We start from the raw sequence: 18,210 nt of genomic DNA, 5'->3' as shown, positions 1-18,210 counted from the left end.
ATTTTCTATGCTTCGAAATACCTTCAGTAGTAGTGGTGTTAACTCTTCTCTGAAAGTTTGGTAGAACTCTGCAGTGAAGCCGTCCGGGCCAGGGCTTTTTTTTGTTGGGAGTTTTTTGATTACCGTTTCAATCTCTTTTTTTGTTATGGGTCTATTTAGTTGTTCTACTTCTGAATGTGTTAGTTTAGGTAGGTAGTGTTTTTCCAGGAATTCATCCATTTCTTCTAGGTTTGCAAATTTGTTAGAGTACAATTTTTCGTAATAATCTGATATGATTCTTTTAATTTCAGTTGGGTCTGTTGTGATGCGGTCCTTCTCGTTTCTTATTTGGGTTATTTGTTTCCTTTCCTGTATTTCTTTAGTCAGTCTAGCCAATGGTTTATCAATTTTGTTAATTTTTTCAAAGAACCAGCTTTTGGCTTTGTTAATTCTTTCGATTGTTTTTCTGTTCTCTAATTCATTTAGTTCAGCTCTAATTTTTATTATTTGTTTTGTTCTGGTGCCTGATGGATTCTTTTGTTGCTCAGTTTCTATTTGTTCAAGTTGTAGGGACAGTTCTCTGATTTTGGCTCTTTCTTCTTTTTGTTATGTGTGCATTTGTCGATATAAATTGGCCTCTGAGCACTGCTTTTGCTGTGTCCCAGAGGTTTTGATAGGAAGTATTTTCATTCTCATTGCATTCTATGAATTTCCTTATTCCCTCCTTGATGTCTTCTATAACCCAGTCTTTTTTCAGGAGGGTATTGTTCAGTTTCCAAGTATTTGATTTCTTTTCCCTAGTTTTTCTGTTATTGATTTCTAGTTTTATTGCCTTGTGGTCTGAGAAGATGCTTTGTAATATTTCGATGTTTTGGACTCTGCAAAGGTTTGTTTTATGACCTAATATCTGGTCTATTCTAGAGAATGTTCCATGTGCGCTAGAAAAAAAAGTATACTTTGCAGCAGTTGGGTGGAGGTCAGGTTGGTTGATGGTTGTAATTAGGTCTTCCGTGTCTCTATTGAGCTTCTTACTGGATGTCCTGTCCTTCTCCAAAAGTGCTGTGTTGAAGTCTCCTACTATAATTGTGGAGGTGTCTATCTCACTTTTCAATTCTGTTAAAATTTGATTTATGTACCTTGCAGCCCTATCATTGGGTGCATAAATATTTAATATGGTTATGTCTTCCTGATCAACTGTCCCTTTTATCATTATGTAGTGTCCTTCTTTATCCTTTGTGGTGGATTTAAGTCTAAAGTCTATTTTGTCAGAAATTAATATTGCTACTCCTCTTCTTTTTTCTTATTGTTTGCTTGATATATTTTTTTCCATCCTTTGAGTTTTAGTTTGTTTGTGTCTCTAAGTCTAAGGTGTGTCTCTTGTAGGCAGCATATTGACGGATCGTGTTTCTTTATCCAGTCCGAAACTCTCTGTCTCTTTATTGGTGCATTTAGTCCATTTACATTCAGCATAATTATAGATAAGTAAGTGTTTAGTGTTGTCATTTTGATGCCTTTTTATGTGTGTTGTTGACAATTTCATTTTTCCACATACTTTTTTGTGCTGAGACGTTTTTCTTAGTAAATTGTTAGATCTTCATTTTCGTAGTGTTTGACTTTATGTTTGTTGAGTCGTTACGTTTTTCTTGGCTTTTATCTTGAGTTATGGAGTTGTTATACCTCTTTGTGGTTACCTTATTATTTACCCCTATTTTTCTAAGTAAAAGCCTAACTTGTATTGTTCTATATCGCCTTGTATCACTCTCCATATGGCAGTTCTATGCCACCTGTATTTAGTTCGTGTTTTTGATTATTGTGATCTTTTACATATTGACTTCCGTGATTCCCTGTTATGAGTATATATATATATATATATTTTTAAATTAATTTGTTTTTGTGATTTCCCTATTTGAGTTGGTATCAGGATGTTCTGTTTTGTGACCTTGTGTTGTGCTGGTGTCTGATATTATTGGTTTTCTGACCAAACAATATCCTTTAGTATTTCTTGTAGCTTTGGTTTGGTTTTTGCAAATTCTCTAAACTTGTGTTTATCTGTAAATATCTTAATTTCGCCTTCATATTTCAGAGAGAGTTTTGCTGGATATATGATCCTTGGCTGGCAGTTTTTCTCCTTCAGTGCTCTGTATATGTCGTCCCATTCCCTTCTTGCCTGCATGGTTTCTGCTGAGTAGTCTGAACTTATTCTTATTGATTCTCCCTTGAAGGAAACCTTTCTTTTCTCCCTGGCTGCTTTTAAAATTTTCACTTTATCTTTGGTTTTGGCAAGTTTGATGATAATATGTCTTGGTGTTTTTCTTTTTGGATCAATCTTAAATGGGGTTCGATGAGCATCTTGGATAGATATCCTTTCGTCTTTCATGATGCCAGGGAAGTTTTCTGTCAGCAGATCTTCAACTTTTTTCTCTGTGTTTTCTGTCCTCCCTCCCTGTTCTGGGACTCCAATCACACACAAGTTATCCTTCTTGATAGAGTCCCACATGATTCTTAGGGTTTCTTCATTTTTTAAAATTCTTTCATCTGATTTTTTTTCAGCTATGTTGGTGTGAATTCCCTGGTCCTCCAGATTTCCCAGTCTGCATTCTAATTGCTCGAGTCTGCTCCTCTGACTTCCTATTGCATTGTCTAATTCTATAATTTTATTGTTAATCTTTTGGATTTCTGAGTGCTGTCTCTCTATGGATTCTTGCAACTTATTAATTTTTCCACTATGTTCTTGAATAATCTTTTTGAGTTCTTCAACTGTTTTATCAGTGTGTTCCTTGGCTTTTTCTACAGTTTGCCTTATTTTGTTTCCGATGTCTCGAAGCATTCTGTAAGTTAGTTTTTTATATTCTGTATCTGATCATTCCAGGATTGTATCTTCATTTGGGAAAGATTTTGATTCTTTTGTTTGGGGGGTTGTAGAAGCTGTCATGGTCTGCTTCTTTATGTGGTTTGATATGGACTGCTGCCTCCGAGGCATCACTGGGAAACTAGTTTTTCCAGAAAATCTGACTGGGACTCTGGCTCCAGGCTCCGAAAACAGTCGCTGCTTCCCCGTATTTGTTCGTTTTCCATCTCTAAATCTGTGTGTGTTGTTCAGGGTTCGTAGATTGTTATGTACTTGATCGATTCACTTGTTTTTCCGAGTCTTTGTTGCAAGAGGGATCTGAGGTAGCGTCTACCTAGTCCGCCATCTTGGCCCCGCCTCTCTAGAATCTCTTGCTTCCATTTTTTTGCTATTGTGAATAACGCTGCAATGAACGTGGGTGCGCATATGTCTATTTGGGTGAAGGCTTTATTTCTTTAGAGTATATACCTAGGAGTGGGATCACTGGATCATATGGTATTTCTATTTCTAGCTTTTTAAGGAAGCTCTATATCATTTTCCATAGTGGTTGTACAATTTTACATTCCCACCAGCAGTGTATAAGAGTTCCAATCTCCCAATATCCTCACCAACACTTGTTATTTTCTGTTTTTTTGATTAGTGCCAGTAATGTAGGGGTGAGATGGTATCTCATTGTCTTCTAAATTTCTTGGCATAGATGAGTGAGGGCTTCCAGCGTTATATCCATTTGTTGAAACATCTCAGTTGCTATTTGTCAATTCCTGGAGGATTGTTTTTCACCAATGCCTTCAGTGCAGCTTGGACTTCTTCTTTCAATATCATTGGCTCTTGGTCTTATGCTACCTCCTGAAATGGTTGACCATCGACTGTACCAAAAATAATTGGTTGGCCTTACATGTATGGTGCCTTAATATTTTGATATATTAATGAATATGTTTTTCCTCTGAGGTTTCCTGGGAATATCAGTACACAAACCAAATTCAACATTCTTTAATTGGACCAACATGGGCTTTTGAGTTTCAAAAACAAAGTTATGAAGGCTATGGACATGTTTGTGCCTCAGTGTTATGGATTGAACTGTGCTACCCAAAAACATGTATTGAAATTCTAACCCCTATACCTATGGAATAGGGTCACTATGAGTTTGAATCAACTAGAAGGCAGGCAATGGGTTTGGATTTAATGTCATTTGGGAATGGGGTTTTCTTTGTTATGTTGCTAAGGCCCTATCAGTGTAGGATGTGTCCTAAACCTAATCACTGCTGAGTTGTAAGGAGCAGCACAGACACGGAGACAAGCAAGCACAAAAGGAGGAAGATAGATGCCATGTGAGGATCGCCAAGAAACTGAGGAAAGCTGGAAGAGACAAGGATCTTCACCCAGAGCCAACAGAGAAAGAGCCTTCCCCTAGAGCCAGCACCCTGAATTCAGACCTTTAGCCTCTTAAACTGTGAGAAAGAAATTTCTGTTCTTTTAAACTTACCACTTATGGTATATCTGTTACAGCGGCACTAGGAAACTAAGACAGTGCTATAAACCATACATGTTGAAAACTGCATACTCTGTCAGACAAGAGGTTATCCGAGCATGGGCTTCTGGCTTTCTCCCATGAACCAGCAAAGCTGAAGGAGATATGGAGTTGGTGGATCTCAGAGCTCAGTAACTATCATTAAACTTGCGAGGACTTGGGGAGCCTGAAGCTGGTGGCATCCTGATCTGTGAGTAGCAGCTTCTGCAACTCTTCAGTCAACTTTGCCCATGTGTCCTTTCCATATGTTTCAAAGCACTCTCACCTTTAGCTTTTATTTTACCTTAATGGTGTGTTTCTGGGCTATAACTTCATTTTTAAGTGCAGTTTGCGTATAGAATAACCTGAACTCCCAAAAGTTTTCCACCTGAATGTCAACCACCTGACTCTCCACCAATTTCCCAAGCATGACAACCCTCACTCCTCCTCCACCCGTCACCACCTACTATCAAGTCTTTTCTGTTTGGCAAGTACAATGAACTTCCATCACAAGATAGCTTAACTTTGCATTGTATGTACAAACTATACTCATTTACTTTCAAATTGTTGTTTTTTACTTTGATAAACTCGATATCTTTTTCTATCTGTGACGTGGTTTGGGTAACTTGGGTTGGGATGGAATGCTCATAATTTTTCCCAATAAAATTAATGGAAATATTTTTGATGTAACAGGCTTTTTAGGAATGAATTAAAGTGGTTCAGTGAGGAATAGGTGTAATTCGATGGGGAAAGTGGAGACTTCAGTCACTATCATTGCATGATTATCCTAACATGCACAAGTAGCTCCTGGGATTTCTTGGACAAAAGAAATATTTTTAAAGGATAAATAATGCTGGGGCAGCATCCATGATGGGCTATTTGGAATCAGAGCAGACATTTTGGTGTAGTGGTGAAGTCTCTTAGGAATTGCTGTTTTTTTACTTGTGAGCCTCCAGAGGAAACATGACTTTGGTTCTGTCCCAGTGCAAGGCTAGCTGGGCAGAGGGGGTGGTGCCTTATGGTGCTCCCAATACCAACCTTGTTGTGCAGCAAAGGCCTTGTTCCTTTTGGGTTGGAGCAAGCAGGGGTGTAAGTGCAGGGCGTGCTGACACAGACAGAATATTTCATTTGACAATGGCATAGGGTTTATACTGACCGAACACTTGAGTTTCTGGGAAAGTTGTTCTGGCCTCTGAGCTGCATGAATGATCACTGGGAATTAGGCAACGTTGCCATTTTCCAATGCTGCCTTTCCTTTCCACTTCGGCTAGAAGCTCATGGTGAGTAAATATGTGTATATGGGTAGTGGGAGTGTGTGTGATCAAGACAGATCAACACACACAGAGCTAGGTACAAAAATCTGGCTTTAGATATCAACCTGGATTTCAGAAGAACTTTTTGTGAGAAAATTTGGAACAAAAAGGTTCAATCAGGGCTTTGAATAAGAAAGGCACTGATTTTGGGTGTGTTGAAAACTCGCGGGCATTAAGCATAGTCATACGTCTCTTCATGAGTACATGTGGTTGCTACACTTCTATTCATTTCAATATATCAGTTCTACAAAGCAGGAGCCAAGCCCCCCAAAAAACTGTGTGTGTGGGAGGGTAGAGGAGATGGGGGCTGGGTAAGCCACATAGGAGGGATTTGGGATGGAAAGGGGCAGGGAGGGGCAGGGAGTCTGTCTTGAAGCTGCCCTTGCAAAGTAGCACACAGTTTTTATTTAGATGGTATTACAAATGTATAACAATCACAAAGTTTTCTAAAGATGCCTTTATTTGCACTTACAGAGGACCGAGAAAACATTAACCATCCATGTCAATGAATAGGATTATTTTTATTAGTTTTATTTTTGGTGACTTTGAAGGAGGTTTTCCTTCAAAGTCGCCAAAAATAAAAACTAAAGTAACCTTGGAGTGGTCACTGGGAATTACCAAAGGGGGGCGGGGGTGGGGAGATGCACTGAGGATGAAGGAGATCAAAGCTAAAATCAAAGCTTTTTCTTTTCAACTACATGGCTAGGAGCCCAGGACATTGCAGAGTCTTTTCTTTTTTACATCGTTGAACTGTGCGTTGAGTCATTTTGCAATCTTGACTTGAGCCTGTGCTGACCACTTTGGGGCAGACACCAAGGTGGCTAGCCTCTCCTTGAACAGAATTACACCCTGTAATCTTCCCTCTCCTGGGCCTGGAGGAGGACCTTCCAAAGCACTTCCCCCACCAGGCTTGGCTGCCTTTGGCTGGGATCACACACCTTGGTGGACAGGGGCTCTCAGGCTCAGAAAGGAACTCTCCAGTCATCTGAAACTCCTTTTAGGAGTCAGAGCTACATGCCACTCCTTGCTCATGTCAATGTTCAGCTGGGTCCACTGGAGACTGTTGCCCTTGGATGCTATTAATAGGACAACACTGAGTGAGGGGGAGTGAGAGGCAGGGTTGACCGTTGCCACAAGGCTTGTTAACCAGATGTCCTTAATACTCCCATTGTTCTTTATGCCTCAGCGTGTTTAGGGAGGAGGTGTGTGGCTTGGCTACCCTGCAGAACTCAAGCTCAGAATTTTGGACATATTAAAAAGTCAAGCTAAATTTTAAAACAGCCAGCTCTAAGCATTTTAGATTTGTGAGATAAAGAGCAACTCCGAAATGACCCTGTTCCCCAAAAAGTTTTTCACTTTTCACTTGGAAACCAAAGCAAATTTATAGTAAAGTTGCAAGAAATGTACAATGGACCCCAATATGCCCTTTTATAGGTTCACCATTTGGAACATTTTGCCATGTTTTCTTTTTCTCTCTTTTTACACACATTATCATTATTATTTTTTTATCATTATTATTCTTGTTGTCATTGCTGAACCATTTCTGTGTAAGTTGCAGACATTGTGGAGCTTTATCCCGAATTCCAGCAAGGATCTTTCATGAAGGGGACATCCCCTTGCCAAAAAATGTTATTTTTTTAAGGTGGAGTAAGACAAGAGTTTGTGGAAGCCTTTTAAAAATGTCGGCCAGTCCAAAGCGCTGACTGTGGTCCCAGATAAAGTTAGAGAGAGAGAGAAGAGACACCACCACAGGTCTGGAGGACTTTATTGTTTCCATAAAACATATTTTTCCCATGTTCTCTTTAGACACATGAAATGAAGGCTGCATTCCTAAGATCTGGCTTGTGGCTTTAAAATAAAAATATTTTTACAGTATATTTTTTGGAGGGATGAAAGCGTGTATTTTATTAACAGTTCCCAAACTCTTTTAGGTCTGAGGCTGACAGCCTTCAGCCTGCAGACTGCTGCAATCGAAAATGCATGCCCCCCCCTTTTTTTAAAGAAATTATACCTTTCGGTTAACTGAAGGAGAAAACTTTCCTTTTTTCTATGAATCAGAATATCTCTGATGCAAAACTGAAAAAATCGCTGGGTAGGCTCCGCCACATTAGGGTGGCAGGGAGGCAGTTGGGTTTATCTCGCCTAGCGTGCCAATGAGTTTTGCAAGCAGTTTTCTGGGGTTTTCGCTCATTGGTGGTTTGGGTCTCATTCATGATGTTCTATAGAGACCTTGCCCAGCACCGGTGGCCACGTGATGCCTGGGAACAGGGATAAACAGCACCCTAGCGACTCTACGGGGATGCGCCCACGCCCCGTCACCCTTTCCAGCTGTCTCTGTGTTCACAGCGATCAGGGCACTCCGAGGGGCAGCCAAGTTTTCCCTGCTAAGAGCCCAAAGGACTTGCACAGAGCCGGAATTCCGCGAAGCAACTTGCTCCAACACGCCAAATCCGCCGCATCCCCGAGACCCCACCCTCCTCTCTCCGCGCTTGCTGCCGACACCCCCACCCCCAACTCGGGGACTCCCCGCCCCCAACACGCTTACAATCTCAATCCTGACCCCTTGGATGCGAGGAAGTGGTTTAGCGCCGTAACGCGCTCCGAGCAGCGAGTCCACCAGTGACTCCCAGCGGCGGCGCGGGGCGCTGCGCCCCCCTCAGCCCGATCTCCCCCCGCCCTGCGTCCGCCCCGCCGCCCCCGCGCCGCCTCCTGCGCCCGGGCTGAAGGCGGATTCCTCTCTCCGGGTTTTCAGAGCGCCTCTCCGAGACCTCCTCCCCGCCCAGGAGGGAGAGAGCCCGGGCGCAATCGCTCCCCGGAGCGGCCGAGGGGCGCGCGGGGAGAGGCCTGCGCTGGGGTACTTTCAAACTGAGACGCGCGCACACACTCCCACCCACCCACATACATACACACACACACACACGCACACACTCCCATTTATATAGGCAGCGGCAGCGGCAGGGGTGGCAGCGGCGAGCGAAGGAACGATGGAGCTGAACCAGCCGGCCCCGGCTGGAAGCAAGTGAAGAGAGCTCAGGAGCGCCCCGGGGTTCCTGCGCCCCGCGCTTGTCAGCCTCTCCAGGGAACGGTGCACCCAGAGGGGGCTGACTGGACTGATCTGCTGGGGGCGGGCGGGGGCGAAGAGAAGGCCGGGTGAGCGAGGAGCCCCTGCGTACCCCGACCGCCAAGCGCGCCTGTGCCCGACTCCTGCCCGCTCTCCGCCCAGGTGGGCGCGCCGGCTCCCCGCTCGCCAGGGGCGAGCCGAGGAGACCCGAAAGTCGCGGCCCGACTGCTCGGGATGCCTTTCGCCAAGCGGATCGTGGAACCACAGTGGCTGTGCCGGCAGCGGCGCCCGGCGCCCGGCCCGGAGGAGGACGCGAGCGCGGGCGGCCACGAACCCTCGCCGCTGCTGCAGCCGCCCGGCCGGCGGGACGAGGCCGAGGCGCCGGAGCCAGAGGAGCCGCCCTGCGCCCTCCCTGCGCCGCCAGGGCCGCCACAGCCGCGCGGAGAGGCACCCGCAGGCGGTGAGGAGAGCCCGGCGGGGGCCCCGGAGGCGGCGGCCGGGGCAGGCGAGGCGTCCTCAGCGGCTGCGGCCGTGCTGCTCATGTTGGACCTGTGCGCTGTCAGCAACGCTGCGCTGGCCCGCGTGCTTCGGCAGCTCTCGGACGTGGCCCGGCACGCGTGCAGCCTCTTCCAAGAGCTCGAGAGCGACATCCAGCTCACCCACCGCCGCGTCTGGGCGCTGCAGGGCAAGGTGGACGGCGTGCAGCGCGTCCTCGGCACGCTGGACCCCAAGCAGGAGGCAGTGCGTGAGTACCGTCCGTCCCCGCCCGCGCCGCGCCGCGCCCTCGCGCCCTCCCCGGCCGCCGCAATCCCAGCCCCGCAGCGGCGAGCCCGCCGCAGCTCGCACCTTCCTCTCCCTCCCACCCCATCCCCGGGCTGGGTGTCCAGGCCAGAACCCGGGGCGGGGAGGCGGGCGAGGAGCAGGGAAAGTTGAAGGGCCGCATCGGAACTCGCAGGCAGCAGCGGGCGAAGAGGGGCCCGAAGGACGCGCTGATGGGCACATGGGCAGAGGGGTCTGTCGGTCGCCTCCGGGGCACGCCTTCCGTGTCCCTCCCCCGGGGACCGCTCCGGTCATTTACAGTAGCCCTGCCCTGAGCCCCTTAGCCGACCCCATCCATGTGTGTTTGGGGGGCTCCAAGGTTGATGGGTGTGCTTTCCGGGCCTCTGCAGCGCCGGGGCGGTTTTGTCACTCTTGTTGTGACCTCAGAGGCTGAGCCGAGTCCCGAACTTGTACCTTCTGATCGTGTGCGACATAGAGCGCGGCGCCGCTTGCCTCTGGAGCGAACTCCGAAGCTTTGGGCTCCAACCCTAGCGGCCCGGCGGGCCGCGGGGACGGGGAGGAGGTCCCGGCCGCTGGGGAGAGCGAGGAGACTCTTGGGCCTCTGCTGCCCGGAGCAGCCCAGGGTTCCTACTAAATGGTTTTCTGTGCCATCTGCTCTCCGAGGGTCCTGCAGGCGGACCCCCAGATTCCCTGTCGCAGAAGTCTGGCGGCATGAACTAGTCCTGTCAGGCTCGGGGAGGGGGTGAGGGAGGAGGTCTGGGAGACCCCTGGGCCCCTTTGCTGCCTCCTCGCTCTTGGACAGCACAGGGTTCCCTCTAAATGGCCATTCTGTGCTATCTGCCCTCAGAAGGGCTCACAGGCTGGTTCTCTGGCGGACTGTCGCCCAAACCTGGCGGCGGCGGCATCACTGAGGCACGACCCAGGCGGCGAGCCGGTCCCTTGGCGCCTAGTCCGGCTGCGACGCTCGCGTTAAGGTGATGTCAGCGGGTCTGGCTTACATAAGAAGCTTCCCCGGTTGCGGCAGCAGCTGCGCCGGTGCGCGGTGGCCGCGGAGCGCGCGAGGTGGGGGCGCCTTCGCGGCTTCGGTCCCCCGGGGTTTCCGGGCACCTGGCCACCTTGCTGCCCCCTCTCCCGCGCGTCCCTTCCCTCTTCTGACCAACGCTTTGAACCCCGCCCCGGGAATTCGCCGCTTTTCTGCAATAACAATAAGAGTAATGAATAAATGATGTGCGCTATCGGTTTTCGCAGCTATAAAAGACCCGGAGTTGGGTTAATGACTGGTTGTTTAAAAGGGCAATTCCGGGGATGAGTTCTGGAAAGAATTAGACTGCCGCGGGCCAAGTCGTATTTTACTTTTGGGACTTGAAATGAGCGCTTTAATCCTGCCTCCTTTTTTACCCCAACCGCACGGCAGGGACAAGGCCCTTCACTTTCAACAGCGCTGAGATCTGGGGAGAGTGGTTGGGGCGAGTGGCGATTTCACTTCAGAAGAGCTGGAGGGGAGTTTTGCAGTCTGTCAAGTAGTGCCTACATTTTGTGTGTGTGTGTGTGTGTGTGTGTGTTAGGTTTCATACAAGTGAAGCTCAGTCCTGGAGCAGAATCAGAATATCCTCTTCCCTCTTTCTTTTGAGGCAGCAGTGGGCAGCTGTGTGCCCAGAATTTAGCAGTCCTTTTAATAGTTTGGGGTGCAGACTAGTGATTAATGGAGAGAAGAGGATCTTCAGTGTCTTCGTGCATACAGTCAATGAATATATACTCTATTTATGCATATTTATACATGAATAAATGACCCCATTGCCATCGAGTCCATTCTGACTCATAGTGACCCTATAGGACAGAGTAAAACTGCCCCATAGGGTTCTGAGGAATGGCCGGTGGATTCGAACTGCCGACCTTTTGGTTAGCAGCCAAGCTCTTAACCACTGCAGCATCAGGGCTCCTGAATAAAGAGGGGGCTAAATAATATTGAGGAGTCCCTCTGTGACACAGACCGTTAAGAGCTGGGCTACTAACCAAAAGGTTGGGTTACAACTCACTCAGAGGCATCTCAGGAGACGGGGCAATCTGCTCGCAAATGCTCGCAAAAGGTCACAGCCTTGAAAACTCCATGGAGCCCAGTTCTATATGGGGTGGCCGTGAGTTGAAATGGACTCAAAGGCAACTGGTAATATAATATCCAGGAATAGACTTAAAATGTGTTATTTTTTTAATCTTCCTAAAAAGGCTGTCTCCAGTCTGTCTAGATCTCTCCTCCTGGCCATATGTATTTAGGATGGTGTTGTTCTTGTTTGATGTTGTGAAAGGCATTACCTTTGGGAGGAAATGCACAAGTTATGTGTCTAAGTTTGGGTTTCCCAATATGCGGAGCCTGAGACAAGGATTTTGGTGCAAGTACTTTATTTGCAGGGGGATCCCAGGAAGCAGAGAGAAGTAGGTAAGTGAGGCAGGAAAGGAGTGAAAGTCAGTACACAATGCATGGTGTGTTATTGAGCCAGTTACCACTGTGGGCAACTAGGATTCAACCCAGCTGGGGACTCCCTGAGAACATACCTCAGAATTGTTCCACTGAGGACTGAGGAAGCAAGAATATTAATTCACCAACTTCCCTCCCTTCCTCAGGGAAGTTAGCATCTGGAGCATGACCTCCCTGGCTTTTTGGCCTGCCCCGTGTGTGGTCCCAGCATGTTCCCGGAGTCAGAGAACTGTCTCAGGCAGAGAGGTGCAAAAAGCCTATGGTGTGTACAGGAATGCACACAGGTGTCCTTTGGGAAGGGCAGAGGGGATATGAGTGAAGCACCGGTGGCATTTGCTACACGATGGATCTCCTTTTGGCATTGCTGAAGGCCTAGGGGGAGGTTCAAAGGGAAAAGAAGCCTAAAAGTGAAGCACCTTCCCTTTTCTCCCACTTTGAGGGTATCTATGTGCCTCCACACTCCCTAAGAGCCTTCCCACCCCAGTTATTATTCCCCATGCAGTCACTGGGCTTGCTGCTTCATCCTTGGACAGCACAGCTGCTTCCTGTTGCCCTGAGGCACCTTGGGAGGTGGTTTGCAGGGAGTGACAGCATCTGACTTACATTTTATGAAAGTCATTGGAGGCAAGCCTGGAGGCTGGTAGACCAGTTGGCCGCTGTGACTGGCGGTAGCTGTGGAGATGGTGAGAAGTGGCTGGATCCTAAATTCATTTTGGAAATAGAAATGATAGTGCTTACCGATTGGATTGGGTACAGGGTGTGAGAGGAAAAAATTAATTAAGGATGATGACTCCTAGCTTTTTTGGCTTAAACAACTCACATAAGATGGTAACATTACTAAAAATGGAAAGACTAATGGGTGAAAGAGCCCTGGTGGTGCAGTGGTTAAAGCTCTCAGCTACTATCCAAAAGGCCTGCAGTTTGAACCTACCAGCTGTTCCATGGGAGAAAGATGTGGCAGTCTGCTTCCATAAAGATTACAGCCTTGGAAACCCTACGGGGAAGTTCTACTCTGTCCTTTAGGTTGCTGTGAGTCGGAAATGACTCGAAGACAGTTTTCTTTTTTTTCTTTTTTTGAGTGGGAGACTGGATGTTTTATTGTGGAGGGGGTGGAATCAATAGTTCTCTCTTTGGCCCATGCTAAGTTTGTGATGCCTGGTGTGTCTTAGACAACCAAGGGGAGATGCTTGAGACAATTAGACGTGTGGGTCCAGAGCTCAGGTAAAAGGCTCGGGCGAGAGATGTCAAAGGGAGACACAAGGGTAGAGTTGCTATCCGAAACCTTGGAACTAGGGTAGTGTAGACAGGAAAGAGAAAAGGGCCAGGTCTGAGCCTGAGGCCATCTAATCTTGGAAATCTGATAGTGGTGGAGAGAGGCTGAAAAAGAGCAGCCAGCCAGGTAGAAGAAAAACCAGGAGAGGGTGGTATAAGGGAAACCAGGAGAAGATGGTTCAAGAATGAGAGAGAAGTCAACTTGATCAAATGCTTCCGAGAGTAAGATGAGGACTGAGAAATAGCCATTGAGTTGGGTAACCTGTAAGTAATTAGAGGCCTTGATAGGTTCCATTTGGGTGGAGGGCTGGGAACCAAACCCAAATAAGAGGGCTTGGAGAGAGATCTGGAGGGGACAGAAGAGGAGATAGTGGCAATTGACAACTCTTGTATGAAGTTTTGGAAACCCTGGTGGCGCAGTGGTTAAATGCTGCGGCTGATAACCAAAGGATTGGCAGTTTGAATCCACCAGGTGCTCCTTGGAAACTCTATGGGGCAGTTCTACTCTGTCCTATAGGGTCACTGTGCGTCAGAATTGACTCGATGGCACTGGGTTGGGTGGGTATGAAGTTTTGCTCTGCAGGGGAGTGGAGAAATAAAGCAGCGGCTGAAGGGGAGTACACAGGGTCAAGGGAGATTTGCTTAAAAGTTGTAGACATTTAAGCATGTTTGGTTTCCATGGAGAGGGGGAAATTGATGGCGCTGGGAAAGGAATGAGATACTTATTGATGTTCTTGAGAAGATGAGAGGCGATGGGATCAGAGTACCAGTGGAGGTGAAGGGGGTGGTGTAGACAGGAGCAGGGGAGTTTCATTCACAGGAACTGGAGGGAAGATGGAGGATTCAGGCAGAGATGCAGGTGGGCTGCCGGACTGACAGATGAGGTGTTCTTTTTTTTTTTTTTCTAAATTTTATTTATTTTGTTGTTATTAAGAATATACACAGCAAAACATACACCAAGGTAACTGCTTCTACGTGTACCATTTAGTGACATTGATTACATTCTTTGAGTTGTGCACTTTCCTTTTCTGAGTTGTTCTTCCCCCGTTAACATAAACTCACTGTCCCCTAAGGTTTCTGTCTGATCTTTCAAGTTGTTGTTGTCAACTTGATCCCATATAGATAGTTCTTAAAAAAGCATAATGCTCAAGGCAGTCCTTTTTTTTTTTCTTTTTACTAGTTAAGCTAAACTATTGTTCAGTTTTAAGATGACTTCAGGGGATATTTTTGGTTTACGGTTTAAAGATTATCTCAGGGCAATAGTTTCAGGGGTTCCTTCACCCTCCATGGCTCCAGAAAGTCTAGAGTCCATAAGAATTTCAAATTATGTTCTGCATTTTCTCCCTTTTGATCAGGATTCATCTATGGAATCTTTGATTAAAATGTTCAGTAGTGGTAGCCAGGCACCATCCAGTTCTTGTCTCACGGCAAGATGAGGTGCTCTTATTGATTACATCAATTTTCTCTGTGAAGTATGTGGCGAGACCGTCAGCTGGGAGGGCATTGGAGATATACAAGGAGAAGGGAAGGTGCTATTAGTTGTCATGGGGGGAATGCAGATGCAGTAAGGAAGTGTAGTAGGGTCATTTGGCTGTGCCAAGAGCCTTCCGAGATTGATGGTCATAAATTTGAAGTGAGTTTAGCTTTTCTGTCACTCAAACCTGAGACTTGGAATTACTTCATGAGCCTTGACCCTAAGCTGTTCATCCTTAGAAATTTTGATGATGTTGGCTTTTTAGTTACTGATTATATGTAGTTAGTGAGTTTTTAAGTGAATTTTATATTGAAGTTTAACATATTTACTGAGAAGTACATAGGTCATACATGTACAGCTTGGTTGATTTTCACAAAGTGAACGTACTCATGTAATCACCACCTAGATCAAGAGGTTGAACATTACTGCACTCTAGAAATTGCCATTCAAGCCTCTTCCCAGTCACTATCCCCCTCCCCAAAGGTAACCACTGACCCAACTTCCACCTCCATCAGTTAGATTTTCCTGTTCTCGAACTTTATTTAAGTATAATCATATAGTATGTACTTTTTTTTTAGTGTCTAGCAGTGTTCACTCACTATGATGTTTGTAAGACTCTCCCATGTTGTCCAGTATAGAAGTAGATGTTAAGTAGATGCTCGTGCTCATCACTGAATAAAGTTTCATTGTGTACATGTACCACGATTGGTTGATGATGGACCTTTGGGTTTTTTCCAGTTTGGGGCTATTGCCATGAACATTTTTTACATGTCTTTTGGTGAGCGTATGTGCACACCGCCGTTTGGTATATATCTTGAAGTGGAATGGCTGGGTCAGGGGATGGATATGTTTGGCTTTAGTAGATATTACCTAACAGTTTTCTAACCTGATAGTACCAATTTATATTCCCAGAAGTATATGAAAGTTCCAGTTGCTCACCATCCTCACCAACACTGGTATTGTCTTTTTGCTTGTAGCCACACTGGTGTGTATGTAATAAAATCTCACTGTGGTTTTAATTTTTGAGGTTGGACACCTCTTCTTTTTTTTACCATTTGGATAATCTCTTGTGAATGAACTGTTCATGGCCTTTGCTCATTTCTCAGTAAGGTTCTTTGTATTTTTCCTTATTGTGTTGGAGGAGTTCTTTATATATTATAGATGTGAATCCTTTTTCATCTATAGGTATTGCAGATACTTTCTTGCACTCACCTATGGCTGTTCCCTGCAATCGCCTCTCATATAAACTATTTGTACTCAAATCCTTGTCGTAGGGTCTGCTTCTAGGGGAACTCAAACCAAGATAATCTGTTTAACTTTTAAACTATGAGGGCAAAGACCTAGGGCCAGGAGTATGGTAGAGGTGATGTTTCGCACTCTGTTTCCTTAAACCATTTCCCCTGGGATTATCATATAGCCACATTCCTGCTACCTGCCAGAATGCCCTGTGGTTTGTCTAGAAATAATTGTTACTGCCGTTTAGCAGATTCACAGCTTGAACCTTCTGTCAGCATGGGAGATCTTCAGTGCTTCAGGGGTGAGAAGAGGCGTGGAAGGAACTCAAGTCTGTGGTGAAGACACATCCCCTCAGTTCCTCAATGTTCCATCAGCCAGCCTTTGACAGTGCTGTTTATTGTTCTTCGAACTGGATCAGAGACAGCCCCAGGAGATCCAAACGCCCTATTTGAGAAGTATAATTTTAGCCAGAGCAGGGGACATAAAACCAGTTACCATCAAGTCGATTCTAACTCATGATGACCGCTTCTGTGTCAGGGTAGATCTGTGCACCATAGGGTTTTCAATGGCTGATTTTTTGGAAGCAGATTGCCAGGCCTTTCTTCTGAGGCACCTCTGGGTGGGCTCAAACCTTCGTTCAACCTTTCAGTTGGCAGCCAACCACATTAACCATTTGCATCACCGAGGGACTCTAGAGCAGACACAGAAACTGCTAAATCCTGAAAGGAACTTTGAGGTAACACATTGGGGGAATTGATCATTTTGGGTTGGTATGGCAATGCTAATTACGGGTCCATTCTGCTTTGGTGAGGATGGCCCTGCTTTTTCTTCCCCATTCTGTTCATTCTGCCGCTTGAAAAGACCTTTCATAGATAGTCTGGTTAATGTGTTTCCTTGGAGGTTTCAGTAACTATGGTTAGGTTTCTGTTCCTCCTGGCTCTGCTCAGTGAGTTTCCTGAGCCACTCAGACATCCTAACAGCTCCACTGAAAGCTGTTTTTAAACCCATCACAGAACAACCGAGAAGAAAGCAATCTTTCAAAGGTTAATAATTCATGGTTGTAATTTCCTCATAACTAGTAACAGCAACACATTTCTTGCTATACTTTTCTTGTTGTATTGGATTGGGCTTTTAAATCAAAACTACTGAACTACTTTACCTAGGAAATCCTTGAGATTCCACTGGGCTGATGTTGCTAAGATGGTAACAATAAAGATGTCTTTCTTCCTGTGCGTGGAGGCCTTTTCCACGTGCCATCAGAAAGGTGTAAACGTCTTCAGTCTCAGAGCTTCTAGTCTACCTTTAATGGGCACTACCTTTAAGATTGCAAAAACATGAAATCTCTCCTGTAGTTCCATGTTTACTCAAAAGTCTTGAGGATTTGCTACTTTTGGAATTTTAGGGACAAGGACAGTTTTAAGCAGAGTTGGTCTTAAAACTCAACAATGAGAAAACCAAAAACCCATTTACAAAATGGGCAAAAGATACTAAACATAGTTGGAATTTCATTTTGACGATTCAGTTTAATTTCTTTTTACTCTATTAAAAGATCATGGGACATAAGATTTTGTGTGTCACACTTTTAGAAAATAATGGAAAGAGTCATCCTGAGACCAGAAGAACTAGATGGTACCCGGCTACAACAGATGACTGCCCTGACAGGGAACACAACAGAGAACCTCTGAGGGAGCAGGAGAGCAGTGGGATGCAGACCCCAAAGTCTCATAAGACCAGACTTAACGGTCTGACTGAGACTAGAAAGACCCTGGTGGTCATGGCCCCCAGACCTTCTGTTGGCCCAGGACAGGAACCATTCCCGAAGCCAACTCTTCAGATATGGATTGGACTGGACAATGGGTTGGAGAGGGATGCTGGTGAGCAGTGAGCTTCTTGGATCAGGTGGGGACACTTGAGACTATGTTGGCATCTCCTGCCTGGAGGGGAGATGAGAGGGTGGAGGGGGTTAGAAGCTGGCGAAATGGACACGAAAAGAGAGAGCAGAGGGAGGGAGCTGGCTGTCTCATTAGGGGGAGAGTAATTGGGAGGGTGTAGCAAGGTGTATATGGGTTTTTGTGTGAGAGACTGACTTGATTTGTAAACTTTCACTTTAAAGCACAATAAAAATTATTTAGAAAATAATAATGGGAAGAGTATGCCTGGCGCAAACTATCAATCTCAAACATTCCTGAAAGTTCTTTTTGCATCAACAGTTCTTCATGGATCCCATCTTGGTAATAAATGGAGATAAAAATTCATGAGGTGGGAAT

The 18,210-nt window shown here is 46.0% G+C and overlaps 1 protein-coding gene across 1 annotated transcript in view; it reads left to right on the top strand.

The window, feature by feature from the left end:
- Positions 1-8,847: 8,847 nt before the first annotated feature.
- Positions 8,848-18,210, top strand: part of NHS (NHS actin remodeling regulator) — a 376,533-nt gene continuing 367,170 nt past the window's right edge. Inside the window, exon 1 of the mRNA XM_049873363.1 lies at positions 8,848-9,453. Coding sequence (XP_049729320.1) covers positions 8,943-9,453 — 511 coding nt within the window. The 5' untranslated portion in view covers positions 8,848-8,942. The remainder of the gene's footprint in view (positions 9,454-18,210) is intronic.

The sequence above is a fragment of the Elephas maximus genome, chromosome X (assembly GCF_024166365.1).
Source record: "Elephas maximus indicus isolate mEleMax1 chromosome X, mEleMax1 primary haplotype, whole genome shotgun sequence".
In the NCBI taxonomy this organism is placed as follows: domain Eukaryota; kingdom Metazoa; phylum Chordata; class Mammalia; order Proboscidea; family Elephantidae; genus Elephas; species Elephas maximus.
This window is presented reverse-complemented; position numbering and strand designations above follow the sequence as displayed.